Source organism: Lynx canadensis, chromosome D3 (assembly GCF_007474595.2).
Source record: "Lynx canadensis isolate LIC74 chromosome D3, mLynCan4.pri.v2, whole genome shotgun sequence".
Taxonomy (NCBI): Eukaryota; Metazoa; Chordata; class Mammalia; order Carnivora; family Felidae; genus Lynx; species Lynx canadensis.
In genome coordinates, this window is record NC_044314.2 from 72,764,099 (window position 1) to 72,783,018 (window position 18,920).

At 40.0% G+C, this 18,920-nt stretch overlaps 1 protein-coding gene across 4 annotated transcripts in view; it reads left to right on the forward strand.

The window, feature by feature from the left end:
* DEPDC5 (DEP domain containing 5, GATOR1 subcomplex subunit) overlaps positions 1–18,920 on the forward strand; it is a 128,784-nt gene that overhangs the window by 27,618 nt on the left and 82,246 nt on the right. For all 4 annotated transcript variants that reach the window (XR_003973109.1, XR_003973110.1, XM_030335705.1 and 1 more), the window contains exons 13-18: positions 8,594–8,697; positions 8,985–9,059; positions 11,288–11,422; positions 12,253–12,314; positions 12,458–12,531; positions 18,696–18,765. Coding sequence is in view for 2 of the 4 variants with exons in the window: in XM_030335705.1 (XP_030191565.1) it covers positions 8,594–8,697; positions 8,985–9,059; positions 11,288–11,422; positions 12,253–12,314; positions 12,458–12,531; positions 18,696–18,765 (520 nt within the window). In the remaining 2 variants the exon portion in view is untranslated. The remainder of the gene's footprint in view (positions 1–8,593; positions 8,698–8,984; positions 9,060–11,287; positions 11,423–12,252; positions 12,315–12,457; positions 12,532–18,695; positions 18,766–18,920) is intronic.

An 18,920-nucleotide genomic window follows, 5' to 3' on the forward strand; every position in this document is an offset into this window, starting at 1 on the left:
ACTCTGAGTTGGTAGTTCTGTAGTACTGTGTTTTCCAAACTTCCGTGTGCCTATGAACCTCCCCTGGGGATTGTGCTGAATCCAATCAGTTCAGGAGTCCCGGGGTGGCCCTGAGATTCTGCATGTCTAACTAGTTTCTATGCTTGCATATGTTGGTTTCTGTACCCCATTTTGAGTAGGGAGGCTAAGGAGGACCCCTTCTGGATTTGTCTGATTGCATCCTTGTGGTGGTACTTATTTTCTGTAAATCAGAGGTTACAACTGGGGCAATTTAGCTACCCTCTCCACTCACCCCGGGCGTTTGGCAGTGTCTAGAGACTTCTTTTTCCTTTTGGTCAAAATGGTATAGGATAGGTAGGAAGGGGAGGTTGTACAACTGATACCTACTGTGTAGAGGCCAGGGATGCTGCTATGCATCCTGCAGTGCGCACAGGACAGCCCCCGCTGCAAAGTTATTTAGCTCAAGGTAACAATGGTGCTGAGGTTGAGAAGCCCTCTCTAAAGACTTGGTGGGATTTAGGTTGGACCTTTTTTGTAAGACTTATCAGGAATGCACATCAGTCCAGATGTGCTGACAGTGCCCCTGAATAAGGGAATGCTTTGTGAGATGATAGAAGCGTAGTAGATACAGTCGGATGGGTTGCACTTGGGCCTGGAGCTGAAGGCCCTTGATCTTTTAAACTCTCAGATCTGTGGAGAAGTTTATCACGTGATTCTTGGCGCTTCAGGTGGAAGCTAGAGTAGATCTCAAAACAGACTTTAAAAACCCTTTTGTGGGTGCCTGGGTGGTGGCTCAGTTGATTGAGTGTCCAACTTCAGCTTGGGTCATGATCTCATGGTTTGTGAGTTCAAGCGCCGCATTGGGCTCTCTGCTGTCAGCACAGAGAATGCTTAGGATTCTTTCTCTCTCCCTCTCTCTCTGCCTCTCCTCTGCTCATACTTTCTCTCAAAAATGAATAAACATTAAAAAAAATAAAAAGAAACCCTTTTGCTTTGTAGATTTTAAATGGATTATTTTATTCTTGCCTGAAGTACCAAGATTTTATGTTAAAGTAAAAACCAAGTGCTTTGAAACTGAGCACATTTCATCAACTAACTATACCTGTTAAAGCCCTTAGAGACTGCTTCTCTCAAATGCACTACTCTGTCATTGGTTCAGTCCTGCTTCCTTAGACTGTTTCCTTCTGTAACCCAGAGGAGGAACCCTTTGCTAGTTTCCCTTCCTATCTTAGACTCTGAAATACAATGTCTTTGTGTTCTACAGTAACAGTTTACTTTGTGGGTTTAGTTTTTGTGTCAGATGGCCAATCCTCTCCCCTCCCTCCCAACCTGGAGCCTTAAACATATTTCTTTGTAGCTAGTTCCCTCCTAAGTCTGAAGCCAACACCAAATGCCAATTTGTATTTTTCTCTCCCTTCTCAACTTTGTAATAGCATTTCTAAAGAATAAATATTCTTTAGTAATTATATATATTTTAAAAAAAACTGTAAATTGTGGATAAGCACCAAAGAGTGACAAATTATGAAACTTTTTAAGGCTGTTTTTGGAGTAAACTTTTTAACTTTTTATCTCAAAATCTTTTCAATTATGAGAACATTGAAAGAGGAATATGATGAATCTGTATACTTTTCACCTAGATTTACCAATTATTAACATTTAGTAGACACATGATTATCTTCTACTTCATTATCATCTTTTAAGGACCAAGGACTTTGTAAGAGAATGTAAGATTTTGCCAATTGTCCTAATATTCCTTATTGAAATGTTTTTCCTGATCCAGATTTCTTCCTAGAATCATGCATCATTATTAGCTTAATCTTTTGTGTTTGTTTTTACAATATGAACAACATGGGTTCGAACTGCACGGATCCAGTTACATGTGGATTTTTTTTGATAGCTATAAGACAGTACTATAAAGGTATTTTCCTTATGATTTTCTTTTTTATTTTTTCTTTATTTATTTTGAGAGAGAGAGAGTACAAATAGGGGAGGGAGGGAGGGAGGGGGAGAGAGAGAGAGAGAGAGAGAAAATATCCCAAGCAAGCTTCACGCTGCCAGTGCAGAGCTCAGCTTGGGGCTCAAACTCACAAACCACAAAATCATGATGTGAGCCAAAATCAGAGTCAGATGCTTAATCACCTGAGCCACCCAGGCCCCCCCCCCCACTTGTGATTTTCTTAATACCACTTTCTTTTGTCTAGCTTGTTTTACTGTAAGAATATAATATATAATACCTATAACATACACAATATATTAATGGACACTATATTAATGTTTAAGTTATCAGTAAGGCTTCCAGTCAGGTTTTCAGGGAGTCAAAACATACGCGCAGATTTTCTGTTGCACAGGGCAGGGACATCACTGCCTCTAACCCCTATGTTGTTTAAGGGACAACTGTATTTCCTTTATCACTTGTTGGATTACCTTTTTATATCACTGAAGAAATAATGCATCTTTGTTGTAGAAATTTTGAAAAATCTATAAAAGAGCACAAGATAGAAAATAATAGTGGCTTCACTATTGAGGTGAAAATAAGATGATAATAATTATCATTTGTATTCAGGACTTATGTACGGGGCCTGATTCTAAGCAATTTAGGCATCTTTGTTTCATTTAAATATCACAACATTCCTTGTGATAGTTACTCATCTCATTTTATAGATGTAGACACTTGGACACAGAGTTTAACTTATCCAAAGCCCATGGAGGATTAAGTGACAGAGGATGCAGTTGACTCAGTCTAATTCAGAGTCTGTGCTTTTGACCACTGTATTCTTCAATCCCATACTGATCTTACTTTAAATTATTTGTTGATCTTCTTTTGGGTCCTGTATCCCTGTGAGAATTTCATGAAAGGATGGGCCATTTCTTCCCCCAACATTATTACCATTTATCCCTTTACACTGATAAATTCTTCAAACCACTTCAGTGGATTCCTGGAACCTCTTTATTATTATTTTTTAAGTAATCTCTAGGTCCAGCATGGGGGTTGAACTCACAACCCCAGGATCAAGAGTTGCATACTCTACCAAGCACCCCTGATTCCTGGACCCTTGAGAGCTCTTGTGGCTTAAGAGTACATGAAGCCATTTGTACATAATGAGTATGAATTCATTTGAATATAATTATGGACATATTAAAACATTATATAAAACATGAAGGTATGAGTTATGAATGTAGATTTATATATGCATATGAACATATCATTAATATAAATTTCCCAGGGTGCCTGGGTGGCTCAGTTGTTTAAGTGTCAGACTCTTGGTTTTGGCTCAGGTCATGATTTCAGGGTGTGTGGAATTGGGCCCCGTGTTGGGCTCTGTGCTGACAGAGCAGAGCCTGCTTGGGATTTTGTCTGTCCCCTCTCTCTCCCTCTCAAAATAAATAAACTTAAAAAAAATTTCCCCACATCATTAAAAAGTCATCCACAACATTTTTTTAGAGCAAAAGAAGCTTTGGTTGTGTTTTTCCTTCTATAAAAATGATACAGGTTTATTTTAGGAAAATCACAAAGTATAGTTAAGAGTAATTCAAAACACTTTCAATTCCACCTCCCAGATGCAGTCATCATCACCTGAGAGCATCAAACCCACTTCTCTGTTTACAGAGACAAAAAACAGTTTTCACAGAGATGTCATTACAGACTCCCATGCTTTTTTTTACAACGGCATTTTCCAGGGCGTGGAGGTGCTCCTGGGTGGCTCAGTTGGTTAAGCATCCAATTTCGGCTCAGGTTGTGATCTCGTGATTTGTGAGTTTGAGCCCCACATCTGGCGCTGTGCTGACAGTGAAGAGCCTGCTTGGGATTCTCTTTCTCTCTTCTCTCTCTCTGCCCCTTCCCAAATTGCACACATTTTCTCTCTCTCTCTCACAAAATAAAAATAAAATAAAGTAAAATAAAGTAAAATAAAATAAAATAAAATAAAATAAAATAAAATAAAATAAAATAAAATACTGGCATTTTCCACCTACTATATCACAAATGCCATTTGATGTCAAATATTCTACTTCCACAGCATCATTTTTATTGCTATGTAGACATTTCATTTGATTGCCAACTATTATTGAACATTGAGGTGATTTTCAATTTTTCACTATTGTCAAAGTTCTACCAATGAATGATCTTACAGTCTGTAAGCGTAACCTTAGTTATAATCTTAGCATAACCTGATGACCTTAGTTATACCCTTATAACTTGGCATAACCTTCAGCATACACTTAAGATAAGTTCCCAGAAATGGAGGTATGGGATCAAAGATACTTTGTTTTTGTTCAGACTTTTCATTTTTATAGCCAAATTGCCCTCCAAAAACATTGAAGTGAAAAATCCCATTTTCCCAGTAACCATGTTATTTCTCTTTTTTTTTATCAATACTGAATACTATTTTCTTCCTTTTTCTGACTCGTTCCCAATTGGAGTGGGAAAAAAGTTATCTCACTGAGTCTTAATAGTCATTTCTTTTATTACCAAGAGTGAATATTTTCCTATACTTGTTGGCCTTTGTATTTCTCTTTTATGAGTTATATATTTATATTCTTAGCTAATTTTTTCATCTTTTTTTGTTTTTTATCTTACCCTCTGTCTGATTTTGCAATCCAAAGGGAAGTACTTTTAATACTGTGTGAACCATCTGGGTGGTTCAGTTGGTTTAGTGTCCAACTCTTGGTTTCGGCTCAGGTTATGATCTCATGGTATGTGAGTTCGAGCCCCACATCAGGCTCTGTGCTGGCGGTGCAGAGCCTGCTTGGGATTCTGTCTCTTCCTCTTACTTTGCCCCTCCCCAGTTCACTTTCTCTGTCTCTCAAAATAAATAAATAAACTTCACAATATAAAAATAAAAATAAATACTGTGATATATATTTCTCCAGATCTTTTTCTGTTTAGCCCATTTTAAAATTGGATGATTTCTTTGGCTTGTTTTACTTATTTATTTTTAATTTTTTTAATGTTTTATTTTTATTTTATTTAAAAAAATTTTTTTATGTTTATTTCTTTCTTAGACAGAGAGAGACAGAGCATGAGTGGGGGAGGGGCAGAGAGAGAGGGAGACACATAATCAGAAGCAGGCTCCAGACTCTGAGCTGTCAGCACAGAGCCCGACACGGGGTTCTAACTCACAAACCGTGGAATCATGACCTGAGCTGAAGTTGGTCGCTCAACTAACTGAGCCACCCAGGCGCCCCTGTTTTATTTTTTGAGAGAGAGAGAGAGAGAGAGAGAGAGAGAGAGAGACTGAGCATGAGCAGGGGAGGGGTAGAGAGAGGGAGACACAGAATTCGAAGCAGGCTCCAGGCTCTAAGCTGTCAGCCCAGAGCCTGACGCAGGGCCCAAACTCATGAACCGTGAGCTCATGACCTGAGCTGAAGTCAGATGCTTAACTGACTGAGCCACCCAGGTGCCCCTGGCTTGTCTTATTTTTATTTTATTTTATTTTTTTAACACTTATTTATTTTTTGAGAGACATAGAGAAACAGAGCATAAGTTGGGGAGGGGCAGAGAGAGAAGAAGACACAGAATCCGAAGCAGACTCCAGGCTCTGAGCTGTCAACACAGAGCCTGACATGGGCTCGAACCCACAAACTGTGAGATCATGACCTGAGCCCAAGTTGGACACTTAACCGACTGAGCCACCCAGGTGCCCCTGGCTTGTCTTATTTTTAATAAAATCAGATGTATTGTGGTGGAGAGAATAGCATTATGAGCCTTCATATACCCATTACTCATATTAAACAATTATCAGAGAATCATATAATTTTTGGTAGTTATATAATAGTTTGTCATAGTCTAAAATTTTATCATAATTTAATTCCTTATTGTTAGATATTTAATATTTTTCTAATTTTAAAATTGATCTATGTACCACTGTGTATCTATGTATCTATATAAATACATATATAGTTATGCATTTTGAATGTTTCTTGTCTTTTTTTTTTTTAATTTGACTATTTTTTTAGAGCTGTTTAGGTTCATAACAAAATTGAGAGAAGTTACAGGGATATCCCATACACCTCTTCTGCCCACACATACATAATGCCCTTCCCCTTATTATCAACATTCCTCACCAGGGTGGTGCATTTGTTACAATTAATGAACCTACACAGATACGCCATAATCACTGAGAGTCCATAGTTTACCTTATGGTTCACTCTTGGTGTTGTATATTCTGTTGGTTTGGACAAATATATAATGACATGTCTCCATGATTATGGAGTATTTTCACTGCCCTAAAAATTCTTAGTGTTCCAGTTATCCCTTCCCCCCAACCCCCATGCCCTGGCAACCACTGATCTTTCTAGAGTCTGTACAGTTTTGCCTTTTCCAGAAAGTCCTAGAGTTGGAATCATATAGTATGTAACCTTTTCATGTTGGCTTTTTTCACTTAGTAATATATTTAAGTAATATTCATGGCTTAATAGCTCATTTCTTTTTAGCACTCAGTAGTATTCCATTGTCTGGATGTATCACAGTTTGTCCCATTCCTTTACTGAAGGACATCTTGGTTGCTTTCAAGTTTTGGCAATTATAAATAAAGTTTCTATACTCATGTGTAGGTTTTTGTGTGCACCTAAGTTTTCAACTCATTTGGGGAAATACCAAGGAGTATGATTGCTAGATCATATGATAGGAGTATATTTAGTTTTGTAAGAGACCACCAAACTGTTTTCCAAAGTAACTCCATTATTTTACATTCCCACCAGCAGTGACTCAAAGTTCCTATTGCTCCATATCCTTACCAGCATTTGCTATTGTCAGTGTTCTAGATTTTGGCCATTCTAATGGTCACTTATTGCTGTTTTAATTTGCATTTCCCCATATGACATGATGTGAAGCATCTTTTCATATGCTTATTTGCCATGTGTATTTCTTCTTTGGTGAGGTGTCTGTTCAGGTATTCTGCCCATCTTTAAATTGGGTTGTTTATTTCTGATTGTTGAGTTTTAAGAGTTCTTTGTGTTTTTGGATGATAGTTCTTTATCAGATGTGTCTTTTGCTGACATTTTCTTCTAGTCTGTGGCTTGTCTTCTAATTCTCTTGTCATTGTCTTTCCCAGAGCAGAAGTTATTTAATTTTAATAAGGTCTAGTTTATCAGTTTTTCTCTTTCATGGATTGTGGCTTTGGTGTTGAATCTAAAAAGTCATCACCCTAGGGGCGTCTAGGTGGCTCAGTCGGTTAAGTGTCCAACTTGATTTTGACTTGGTTCATGATCTCATGGTTGGTGAGTCGAGCCCCATGTCAGGCTCTGCACTCACAGTGTGGAATGTGCTTGGGATTATCTCTCCCTCTTTGCCCCTTTCCTGCCAGTACCCACACACTCTCTCTCACTTTCTCTCTCTCAAAACAAGTAAATAAAACTTAAACAAAAAGTCACACCCCAACTAGTGTCATCTGGGTTTTCTGGTGTGTTATCTTTTAGGAGTTTTATAGTTTTACATTTTATATTTAGGTCTATGATCTGTTTTGAGTTAATTTTATGAAGGGTGTATAGTCTGTATCTAGATTCTTTTTCTTTTCTTATTTTTTGCGTGTGGATGTCCAGTTGCTCCAGCACCATTTGTTGAAAAGAATGTCTTTGTTCCATTGTGTTGTCTTTGCTTCTTTGTCAAAGATCTTTTGGGGTGCCTGGGTGGCTTAGTCAGTTAAACATCTGACTTTGGCTAAGGTCATGATCTCATGGTTCGTGGGTTCGAGCCCCGCATCAGATTCTGTGCTGACATCTCAGAACCTGGAACCTGCTTCAGATTCTGTTTCTCCCTCTCTCTCTACCTGTCCCCAGCTTGTGCTCACTAGCTCTCTCTCTCAAAAATAAATGAACATTAAAAAAAAAATCTGATTATATTTTGGGGCTTCTGTTTCTGGGCCCTTTATTCTGTTCCATTGATCTATTTATCTACTCTTTCACCAATGCCACACTATCTTTAGCTTTATTTGTAGCTTTATAGTTAAGTCTTGAAGTTGGATAGTGTTAGTTTTCCACCTTTGTTCTTTTCCTTCAATATTGGGTTGGCTATTCTGGGTCCTGTATGTTTCTTTAGGATAAATTCCTAGCATACACACACATGCAAACCTATATGTATGTATACACACACACACACACATATATACACACACATTTATTTTTATTTTTTGTAATACATTCACATGTATTTTTAAGGTTTTTAAGGTTCACAAGCTCTACAGTAAACAGATTCTCACCTATCCCTTTCTACTAATGTAGTCCCCTGTCATAGATTTGTTTATTAGATATATATGTAAAACCTACATATAGATGTTTTATTTTATGCTTCTTATATACCACCTAATTATAATTCATTGTATGAAGATTTCATGTTCCTGCTGAATACTAGGCATTAATATGATTTCAAGGCAATTTTTAAATATTTTCTTACTTTTTGTTTTCAATCTATATGACTATTGATAATACAGGTCTTTGTTAATGTTTGTTACATGCACTTGGCTTTAATACTTATTATTATATGATAAATTACCTTAACCCTGGAAATCCCATCTTCTCCTTTCTTTTGAAATTCTGTGAGAGACCTGATATATGTAATAGCTGCTCAATGTCTATTTTATGACAATATTCCTTTCAGAGTGGTGGTGCAGAATGAGAGGAGAGAAGAGTGGACATCACTCCTTGTGACCATTAAAAAACTCTTTATCCAGTATCCAGTGTTGGTGCGACTGGAACAGGCAGGTACTGCATTCATAATGACAGAAAGTGCGGCAGGGAAAGGAGGTGTAGGATGGAGGCTGGGAGATGAGAGGTTCATGCTTGCTTCTTTCACAGTGCTGGACAGAGTTTCTGCTTCTGGTCAGGTTTCTATTTCCAGCTGGGTCTAATTGTTCATTACATATGCAGTAAGTTCAATAGTATACCTACTACAGGGTAGGGGGACCTATGGAGCCAGACACTTTCCACTTGTTCTTTAAGAGTTCATCTTTCATGGGATACTTTTCCTTCTCTTATGTCTTTTGCTTCAGAGGGCTTTCCTCAAGGAGATAATTCTACCTCAGCACAAGGAAACTACCTAGAGGCCATCAATCTGTCATTCAATGGTGAGTAAGAACACAAGCCGTGGTGATCTGGCATCTTGTTTACCACACGGCCGTGAACTTCTTTTTACTAATGTCCAAAGACCCAGACCCAGTTGAAGATCTCCCCACCCATGTATTCCAAAGATTAACTGAAAGAAGTAACTTCTGATTGGATGGTTTTAATGGCCAACATTTAGCTCTTAGATCTTCCACTGGGAATTAACTTGCTATTCTCATCTGCTTCTCATGGTAACTTGAGAGTAAAGATCTGGAAGGAATCTTCCTTAGGCTGTTTTACTACAGACTGTATGCTTTCTGTTTTCTATGCTATCCCTCAATTGCTTCTAAGTAATTTAAAAAAAAATTTTTTTAATGTTTATTTGTTTATTTTGAGAGAGAGAGAGAGAGAGAGAGAGAGAGAGAGAGAATACCTGCAAGTGGGGGAGGGGTGGAGAGAGAGAGAGAGACTGAACCCCAAGCAGATTCCACACTGTCAGTACGAGCCTGATGGAGGGCTCGAACTCATGAACTATGAGATCATGACCTGAGCCGAAGTTGGATACTTAACTGACTGAGCCACTCAGGCACCTCAAATCTTTTTTTTTTTTTTTTAATTACAAAAGGAACCCATGTTTCAATAATTCAAATAATCAGAGGTATATCAAGTAAAAATGAAGATCTCCCTCCTTCCTCTACTGTCATTTCCCTTCTAAGAGGGAACCTTCTTAACAGTGTGGTGTGACTTCTTCCGAATGCTTGTCCCTGGATGTGTTAGCTGATATGCTTTGTTTGCAAACAACAGAAACCTACTGAATTGGTTTACACAAAAAAGAAAAATTTACTCTTAAGATAAAGAGACCTGGTGGGCTGTCAGGAAAGGCTTGAACGTTATGCTGAAGAAGGTGGGGACCAAAGTGGCTCTAGGAACTGCAGCAGCAGGTATTCCTGGAGCAGTGTTCAGCTCCCAGCTCTGCTGTCAGCTCTCTGCTCTCTGTTCAGAATTCCGTGTTCCCAGCAGAGAGTCTGATTGGCTCAGCTCTGGTTAGGCATCCATTGACACTCGCCAGTGGTGGAAGTAATGATGTGTGGTCACTTCACACGTATAACCTGCCCGTGCTGGCAATTCTAAAGCATGGGTCTTTTTATTTTTGTATTTAAAAAAATTTTTTTTAATGTTTATTTATTTTTGAGAGAGAGACAGTGCAAGCTAGGGAGGGGCAGAGAGAGAGAGAGAGACAGACAGACAGACAGACAGGCACAGAATCTGAAACAGGCTTCAGGCTCTGAGCTGTCAGCATGAATTCACGAACCATGAGATCATGACCTGAGTCAAAGTCAGACACTTAACAGACTGAGCCACACAGGTGCCCTTCCCCTTCTTTTAAGTTTATTTATTTTGAGAGAGAGAGAGGGAGAGAGAGAATGCCAAGCAGGCTTTTCACTGTCAGCATGGAGCCCAAGGAGGGGCTTGAATTCATGAACTGTGAGATCATGACATGATGTCATCGTGACATGTCAGTCAGCCCAAGCATGGAGTCTTTTATTTATAAATCTTTTTTTCATATTGGAATATGTTTGGTTTTCCAAAGTAAGGATTGTACAGGACAGAAATAAAAATTAACTTGCCAAATTTACAAAGTCATCCCAAGATTCTTGTCCATTCTTTTGAATATTGTCTTAAATTAATATTTTTGTAGGGGCGCCTGGGTTGCTCGTCGGTTAAGCGTCAGACTTTGGCTCAGGTCATGATCTCACAGTTCGTGGGTTCGAGCCCCACGTCGGGCTCTGTGCTGACAGCTCAGAGCCTGGAGCCTGCTTCAGATTCTGTGTCTCCCTCTCTCTGCCCCTCCCCACTCACATTCTGTCTCTTTCTTGCTCTCAAAAATAAATAAAACATTAAAAAAATTTTTTAAAATTAATATTTTTGTAAGTTTCAGTACAGACTCATTTATGGATTGTTTAAACTAAAGACATGAAATTTGAGCATTTAAGACAACACAAGGCAAGTAGTAGGCATTAATGAGGGGGTGTTAACAAAGGCAACATTGGCATAGTCTTGTGTTCAAGCAGTTCTTAATGTAGAAGGGGAAAGGAAGATGTGCACACGGCTAACTAGAATTCACGTCAGAACTGCAATTGCTGCAATAGAAACATGGACAAAATAGTTTGAGGGCATAGAGAGGCTTGCAAGTGGCTGGTTTCTGAAAAGCTGTAACATCTGCATTGGAGAACTTTTGCTTTCTTTCAAGTGTTTGACAAGCACTACATCAACCGCAACTTTGACCGAACTGGGCAGATGTCTGTGGTGATCACACCTGGGGTGGGTGTGTTTGAAGTGGACCGTCTACTCATGATCTTGACCAAGCAGCGAATGATAGATAATGGTAATGCTCCCTGGTTTGCACTGTCTCCGAGTGTTTATATCCTCACTTACCTTAGAGCTCTGAGCTTTCCCTGGCTCTGCATCGGAGATCCTGGGGATGTGAATAATGTTAGGGGACAAAAAGCGTTCTATGGTCAAATCGGTTAAGGAAATGTTGGGTTATATACAGTTTAGGCAGATTCCCTAATTGTAGGTTTTAATTTGTTAGTGTATCTTGTTTATCTCTAATGGGTGTAACAGGTACTCAGAGTTTTCCAAACATATCTGACACTGGAGAGCTCTTCGGAGGGATCGTTTCAAGGGACCAGTGTGTCATCAGCCCATCTTGGGGACTACCATCAGATTGTCTGATCTAGTCCTCCCTCTGTGGTGTGCCATGCTTTCCCAATTTGTAATTCTGGTTCCATTAAATTTGGGCTTCCAAAAGATGGGGGTGGAGTGTAAATCCTGGATTGTCAATTAAGAAGCTCTGTTAAATGGTATGGATTGTTTTGCTGTCTTACTGAAATTTCAAGATTCCTTTTCCTTTCTGGTCATGAAACTTTAGTAATAGAGGCCTGGGTTGTCCTTCTGACAAATCATGATCTACAAAGAAGTCCAAGGCTAATTGTCAAGCACTGAATAATGGCAGGTGTGATGGGACCTGGTAAAGAAGAAACAGACAAAATGCATCTCTTTTCTTCTTTGCTGTGTAGGCAGCCCTGTGAGGTTATAAATCTTAGGATGGGAAGTCGGTTTTGTTTAGTTAAATAATATTGTTAATAGATTGGGACATTTATCTCTACTTCCTCCCACCCCCACCCCAAACTCTTTTTGTCTTCTCTTTTTTAGGAATTGGTGTGGACTTGGTGTGCATGGGGGAGCAACCATTACATGCTGTCCCATTGTTCAAGGTAATACAATTTTGGATTGCTTCCTAAAGGCCAGTCTCTAGTACTAGAGTGATCTTGAGAATACTTAAAAACAGAACAGTTGGAGCAGCTCCACATCCTACTTGTTTTCTAGCTGATCTGTGCACTGGCTTTTTCCCTTCCAGCTACATAATCGAAGTGCACCTCGTGATTCTCGGCTGGGCGATGACTATAATATTCCTCACTGGATAAACCACAGGTGGGTGTAACCTTGATTCACAGTTGAATAACTTCCTTGCCATTTTCTCTTCACATCTGTTAAATTCTTACTATGAAACCTTTTGTCAAGAAGATGTGGAAACTAAAGTTCTAACATTTGCTTAGAGCTTCTGTACATGCAAAGCAGTGGCAGTAACATAAGAACAGTCTAGAGTGAAAGAAAATAAAAGCAAATTTTGAAGGACTTATTTTTATTATCCCCAGCTCCTACTATTTCCAACTCCCACAGACGATAGCAGACCAGGTTTGTACCTGGCATTCTCTGTTTGTAGAAAAATCCCTGTGTCTCTTCTTCACATGGGACAAGGCCTCAGTGTTTCTGCTGATTGGGGCTCAAGGATGGTGTCTCTCATGCCTCTGTCAGAGCCACTGCCTTATCCCAATCCTCATTTTTTTTTTTTTTAAAGTTTATTTATTTTGAGAGAGACAGAGACAGCCTGAGTAGGGGAAGGGCAGAGAGAGGGGGAAAGAGAGAGAATCCCAAGAAAGCTCCATGTTGCCAGTGCAGAGCCTGACATGGGGCTCAAATCCACGAAACTGTGAGATCATGACCTGACCTGAAACCAAGAATCAGAGGCTTAACCAACTGAGCCACCCAGGTGCCCCCAGTCCTCATCTTTTTTGGATGATAATCTTAATAGTGTGTCTATTTCTGATCTCTCTCCTTCAGTCCTTCCTTTAGAACAGGGTTTCTCCGCCTGGACTCTACTGACATTTTGGGCCAGATCATTCTTTTGTTGGGGCTGCCCAGTGAATTGTAGCCTGTTGAGCATCATCCTTGGCCTCCACCCTCTAGATGCCAAGAGCACCCACCCCCAGTGTGACAACCAGAATGTCTGCAGGAAGCATGCCTAAGTGAATTTTCCTATCAGAAAACCTGGAGAGGGGTGCCTGGGTGGCTCCATCGGTGAAGCATCCGACTCTTGGGACTCTTGGTTTCAGCTCAGGTCATAATCTCACAGTTCATGAATTCGAGCCCCACGTCAGAATCAGTGCTGGCAGTATGGAGCCTGCTTGGAATTTTCTCTCTCCCTCTCTCTCTGCCCCTTCCCCTCAACTCTCAAAATAAAAACTTAAAAACTTAAGAAAACTTAAAAAAAAAAAACAAAAAAAAAAACAAAACCAAAAACCTAGAGAAAGTTAAATTATTTCTTTGAAATACTGCAGGTAGAGCTCATACCTCCTAGAAACTTACTATGAGAACTAGAATATCTTCAAGTCTGCCAAAAATGAAAAGCCTTGGACTATTTTTTAATGTTTCATGATTTTTTTAAGTGCTTGCAGGTTTATGGAGAATTCAGTTGAAAATGTTGGAAACTGAGGAGAGAAATAATTTAGACTAAAAACAAAAAAGTCAAAAAACTAAAATGTCTGCTTGCATTGCCACATGCCTCCTGGGTGGCAGCTTCCCTCTGCCCCCATTGACAGTCACTTCTTTAGACCAGTGGTTTTCTTCTTTCCTTTCTAATTTTTTTCATTAAGCAACAGGGCCCTTTTTTTTAAGTAAAGATCTTACTTGCAACCAAATATACAATAGTGAAAAGTTCTTTTTTTTTTTAAAGTTTATTTATTTTGAGAGAGAGTGTGAGAGCAGGGGAGGGCAGAGAGAGAAGAGAGAGAATCCCAAGCAGGCTCTGTATGGTCAGTGCAGCACCTGATGTGGGGCTCAAACTCACAAATTGCAAAATCATGACCTGAGCCAAAGTCGGATGGACACTTGACCGACTGAGGCACCCAGGCACCCCAATGTTACTGTTTTTTATTTATTAAAATTTTTTTTAACTTTATAAAATTTATTTTTTTTTATTTTTTTATTTAAAAAAAATTTTTTTTTTTTTTCCCAACGTTTATTTATTTTTGGGACAGAGAGAGACAGAGCATGAACGGGGGAGGGGCAGAGAGAGAGGGAGACACAGAATCGGAAACAGGCTCCAGGCTCTGAGCCATCAGCCCAGAGCCTGACGCGGGGCTCGAACTCACGGAGTGCGAGATCGTGACCTGGCTGAAGTCGGACGCTTAACTGACTGCGCCACCCAGGCGCCCCTATAAAATTTATTTTTGAGAGAGAGAGACAGCACGAGCAGGGAAGAGGGAGTGGGGGACACAGAATCCGAAGCAGGCTCCAGGCTGCTCGATGTGAGGCTCGAACTCACAAGCTGTATGATCATGACTTGAGCTGAAGTCGGATTCTTAACTGACTGAGCCATCCAGGCACCCCATTGTTATTTTTTTAATGTTTATTTTATTAGTTATTTTGAGAGAGAGAGAGAGAGAGCAAGTAAGCATGTACAGGGGAGGGGCAGAGAGAGAAGGAGAGAGAGAAATCCCAACCAGGCTCCACGCTCAACACGGAGCCTAATGGAGGGCTTAGTTCCACAACTATGAGATCATGACCTGAGCCAAAACCAAGAGTCAGATGCTTAACTGACTGAGCCACCCAGGTGCCCCTGATGTTACTGTTATTTTAAAATTTTGGTTTGAGTAAAATAGTATTTTGAACTTTTTTTCACTTATTTCAGAGACCAATGTATCTTCTTTTTTTTTAAAGCATTTTCTTTTTTTTTTCTTTAAAGTTTATCCACTTGTTCTGAGAGAGAGCATATGTGCAAGTGTGCATGAGCAGGGGAGGGGCAGAGAGAGAAGGAGAGAGATAACCCCGAGCAGACTCCACACTGTCAGCACAGAGCTGGATGTGGGGCTCAATCCCACGAACCGTGAGATCATGACCTGAGCCAAAATCGAGAGTCAGATGTTCAACCTACTAAGTCCCCCAGATGCCCTGATGTATCTTTTTATCAGCCCTCTCATTAGATTTGGATTTGTAATCTTATTGTGCATATATATATATATGTATATATACAGAGAGAGAGAGAGAGAGAGAGAGAGAGACAGAGACAGAGAGGGAGGGAGAGAGAGAGTGAGAGCATGAGATGGGGAGAAGGGCAGAGGGAGAGAGAGAATCCGAAGCAGACTCTATGCTCAGCACAGCACCTCAAATGGGGCGCATTCCCATGACCCTGGGATTGTGACATGAGCTGAAATCAAGAGTCAGTTCTCAACCAACTGAACCACCCATGTGCCCCTGGATTTGTAATCTTTGAATAGTTATTCAGATTCTTTAAAAATATGTTTTTTTTTTTAATTTTTTTTTTTTTTTTTTTTACATTTATTTTTTGAGAGACATAGAGGACAAGTTGGGGAGGGGCAGAGAGAGAAGGAGACACAGAATCCGAGGCAGGCTTCAGGCTCTGAGCTGTCAACACAAAGTCTGATGTGGGGCTCAAACACACAAACTGGGATCATGACCTGAGCCAAAGTCAGATGCTTAACCGACTGGGCCACCCAGGCGCCCCCCCCACAAAAAAATTTTTTTAATGTTTATTTTTTTTGGGGAGAGAGAGTGTGTGTGAGTGGGGGAGAGGCAGAGAGAGAAGGAGAGAGAGAAGGAAACAATCCCAAGCAGGCTCCATACTGCCAGCACAGAGCCAGATGCAGGGCTCACCCCACGATTACCTGAGCTGAAACCCAAGAGTTGGACACTTACCCGACTGAGACACCCAGGTGCCCCTGAATATACATTAAGATTCTTTTGCCTATAAGAAAACAGCTGCTGTTTAATTATACACCATATTTCATTGTTTTATGTTTGGTTTAGGAAATAATTAAGGGAGAGAGTAGCTATCACACACACAAAATTGTATATGAATTTAAACACTGTAATTTCCTCAAATGTTAATTAATAATAACTTGAAGGTTTCCTGATTTATCACTGTATTTTTCATCCCAAATTGGCTTTCTGATACCATTTAAGATGGACGATGGTTCACACATGTATGACTTCAGAATCTGAGAGCTGGGATGGCCTGAGGCCTGCTTTTCACATCTCACTGTGAACCTTGTTTGCTTGAGCCACTCATAGACAGGAGCAAAGAGGGCTTGTGGCCAGAGGTGCATGGCTGCTCGTAAGGGCCATTGTTCATATCCTGTCCACTAGCCTCTTCAAAATCATTCCACAAGGCCAGAGACCTTACTTGAAGCATAATCAAATTGTCTTCAGTGAAAAGTTATTCTCCCAAGTATTATTGGCTAGTCATGAAAATTGATCCAAAAAGTAAATTAATAGCAGATACATAAGAGTTATAAAACAGGCATTTGAGGATGCCATAGGCATCTGGAGTCTGTTTTAGAGATCATAGAGACCCTCCAGTCACACTGTATAGGTGTTCCAGGAGGGTAACTTGACTTGCCAAAGGTTGAGCGGCAAGTTCATGGCAAAGCTGAAGCTGTTGGTTTAAACCATTTGAAATTGTGATTTTTACACTGGGTTTGACCTTCAAACACAGCAATTTCACGTGGATACATCTAATAGAAACCCATTCTTCTGGCTAATATCACTTTAATACTCAGATCTTTTGCAATTAATGTCTGGAAAGCAAGCAGCATCCTCTACTTGTACTTTCCTTGGTACCACTCTGAGGAGTCAAGTCCCAGGGGCTAGTTGGATTCCAGGTCTGACTGCAGTTGGTATTTTTTTTTTTTTAATTTATTCAATTTGAGAGAGAGAGAGAGAGTGAGCAGGGGAGGGACAGAGAGAGGGGGAAAGAGAGAATCCCAAGCAGACTCCGCACCACCAGCACAGAGCCCAGCACAGGGTTTGAACTCATGAAACGTAAGATCATGACCTGAACTGAAACCAAGAATTGGATGCTTAACCAACTGAGCCACCCAAATGCTCCTCCTTTCTTTTTTTAAAGTTTATTTATTTATTTTGAGTGAGAGAGAGAGAGAGCACAAGTGGGGGAGAGGGAGAGAGATAGAATCCCGAGCAAGTTCCCCACCGACAGCACGGAGCCCAGAGTGGGGCTGGAACCCACGAACTGTGAGATCATGACCTGAGCCAAAGTTGAATGCTTAACTGACTGAGCCACCCAGGCACCCCGCAGTTGGTATTCTTATGTTATGCACATAATGCATAATGTGTTACTGGATTGCCCTACAGTTCACTGGTTATCTATTGATTTTTTTTTTTTTTTTTTGCTTATGATCAGAGTTATAATGGAAGATGGGGATTGGTTAGTGTTCAAAACATCTTTCCCATAAGTTAATTATAGATAAAAGAGACTACAGAGACATGCCTAAGATGGAAAAGTCTGTTTAGCCTCTGTTTACTCATTAGACCCAGGGCAACGTTGGGTTTCCCAATTTTCTTGTGTGTCTGACATGACTGCATTAAGATATGATTTTCAGGGGCACCTGGGTGGTTCAGTCAGCTAAGTGTCCCACTCTTGGTTTTGGTTCAGGTTATGATCTTGGGGTTTGTGAGTTTGAGCCCCGTGTCAGGCTCTGCACTGACTGTGTGGAGCCTACTTCGGGTTCTCTCTCTCTCTTCTCTCTGGCCCTCCCCTGCTCATGTTCTCTCTCCCTGTCAAAAATAAATAAACTTTAAAAAAAAAGATATGATTTTCAAAGAGATAAAAATTTGATGATTTGTGCCATATTTTCTTAAGACCATTTTTTTTCTTTTCTTGCCTGACTTATTCTTGCTTACCAAGTGCTGTTCAACCCAAGAGTGATAAAGACCACACTTGGGCCCAGCATCATGCCAAGTATCAAGATGCAAAAGTATCATGGTGTAAATAGATGTAATCTCTGCTAGGAGGAGGAGATTCTCATCCAGTTAGGAATCAGGACGTGTGAAACAGTTAACAAGGGAAAAAAGAATAGAACAATAATTAAAACCATATTTAATATTTTGTAGTAATTACAGAACAAGTTAGAATTGGAGGAATCAGTGAAGCCTGAGACATAGGCAGTCAAGAGAGGACTAATTCATGGCCGGGGTTTTAATTTAAAGTTTAAAATGCAAGGGACTTATGGGGTGCCTGCGTGGCTCAGTCGGTTAAGTGTCTGACTTCATCTCAGGTCATTATCTCACATTCATGAGTTTGAGCCTCGCATCAGGCTCTACGCTGACAGATCAGAGCCTGGATCCTGTGCCTCCCTCTTTGGATTCTGTGTCTCCCTCTGTTCATGCTTTGTCTCTCTCTCTCTCTCTCTCTCTCAAAAAATAAATAAATATTAAAAAAAATTAAAAAATAAATAAAATGGAAGGGGCTTAAATTAATGACCTTTTTTCTTTCACAGTTTCTATACGTCTAAAAGCCAGCTCTTTTGTAACAGTTTCACCCCGCGAATAAAACTGGCAGGAAAGAAGGTAGGTGTCACCAACCTGTAGAGCCTTCAGGGAGTGTCACACACCAACATGGTTATTTTGATCCCAGGATATGCCCTTCTTCCCCGTGGTCATGAGTAGAGTTCAAGACATTTGTCTTAGAACTTTATGATTTTCCACATTAAATACATCAACAA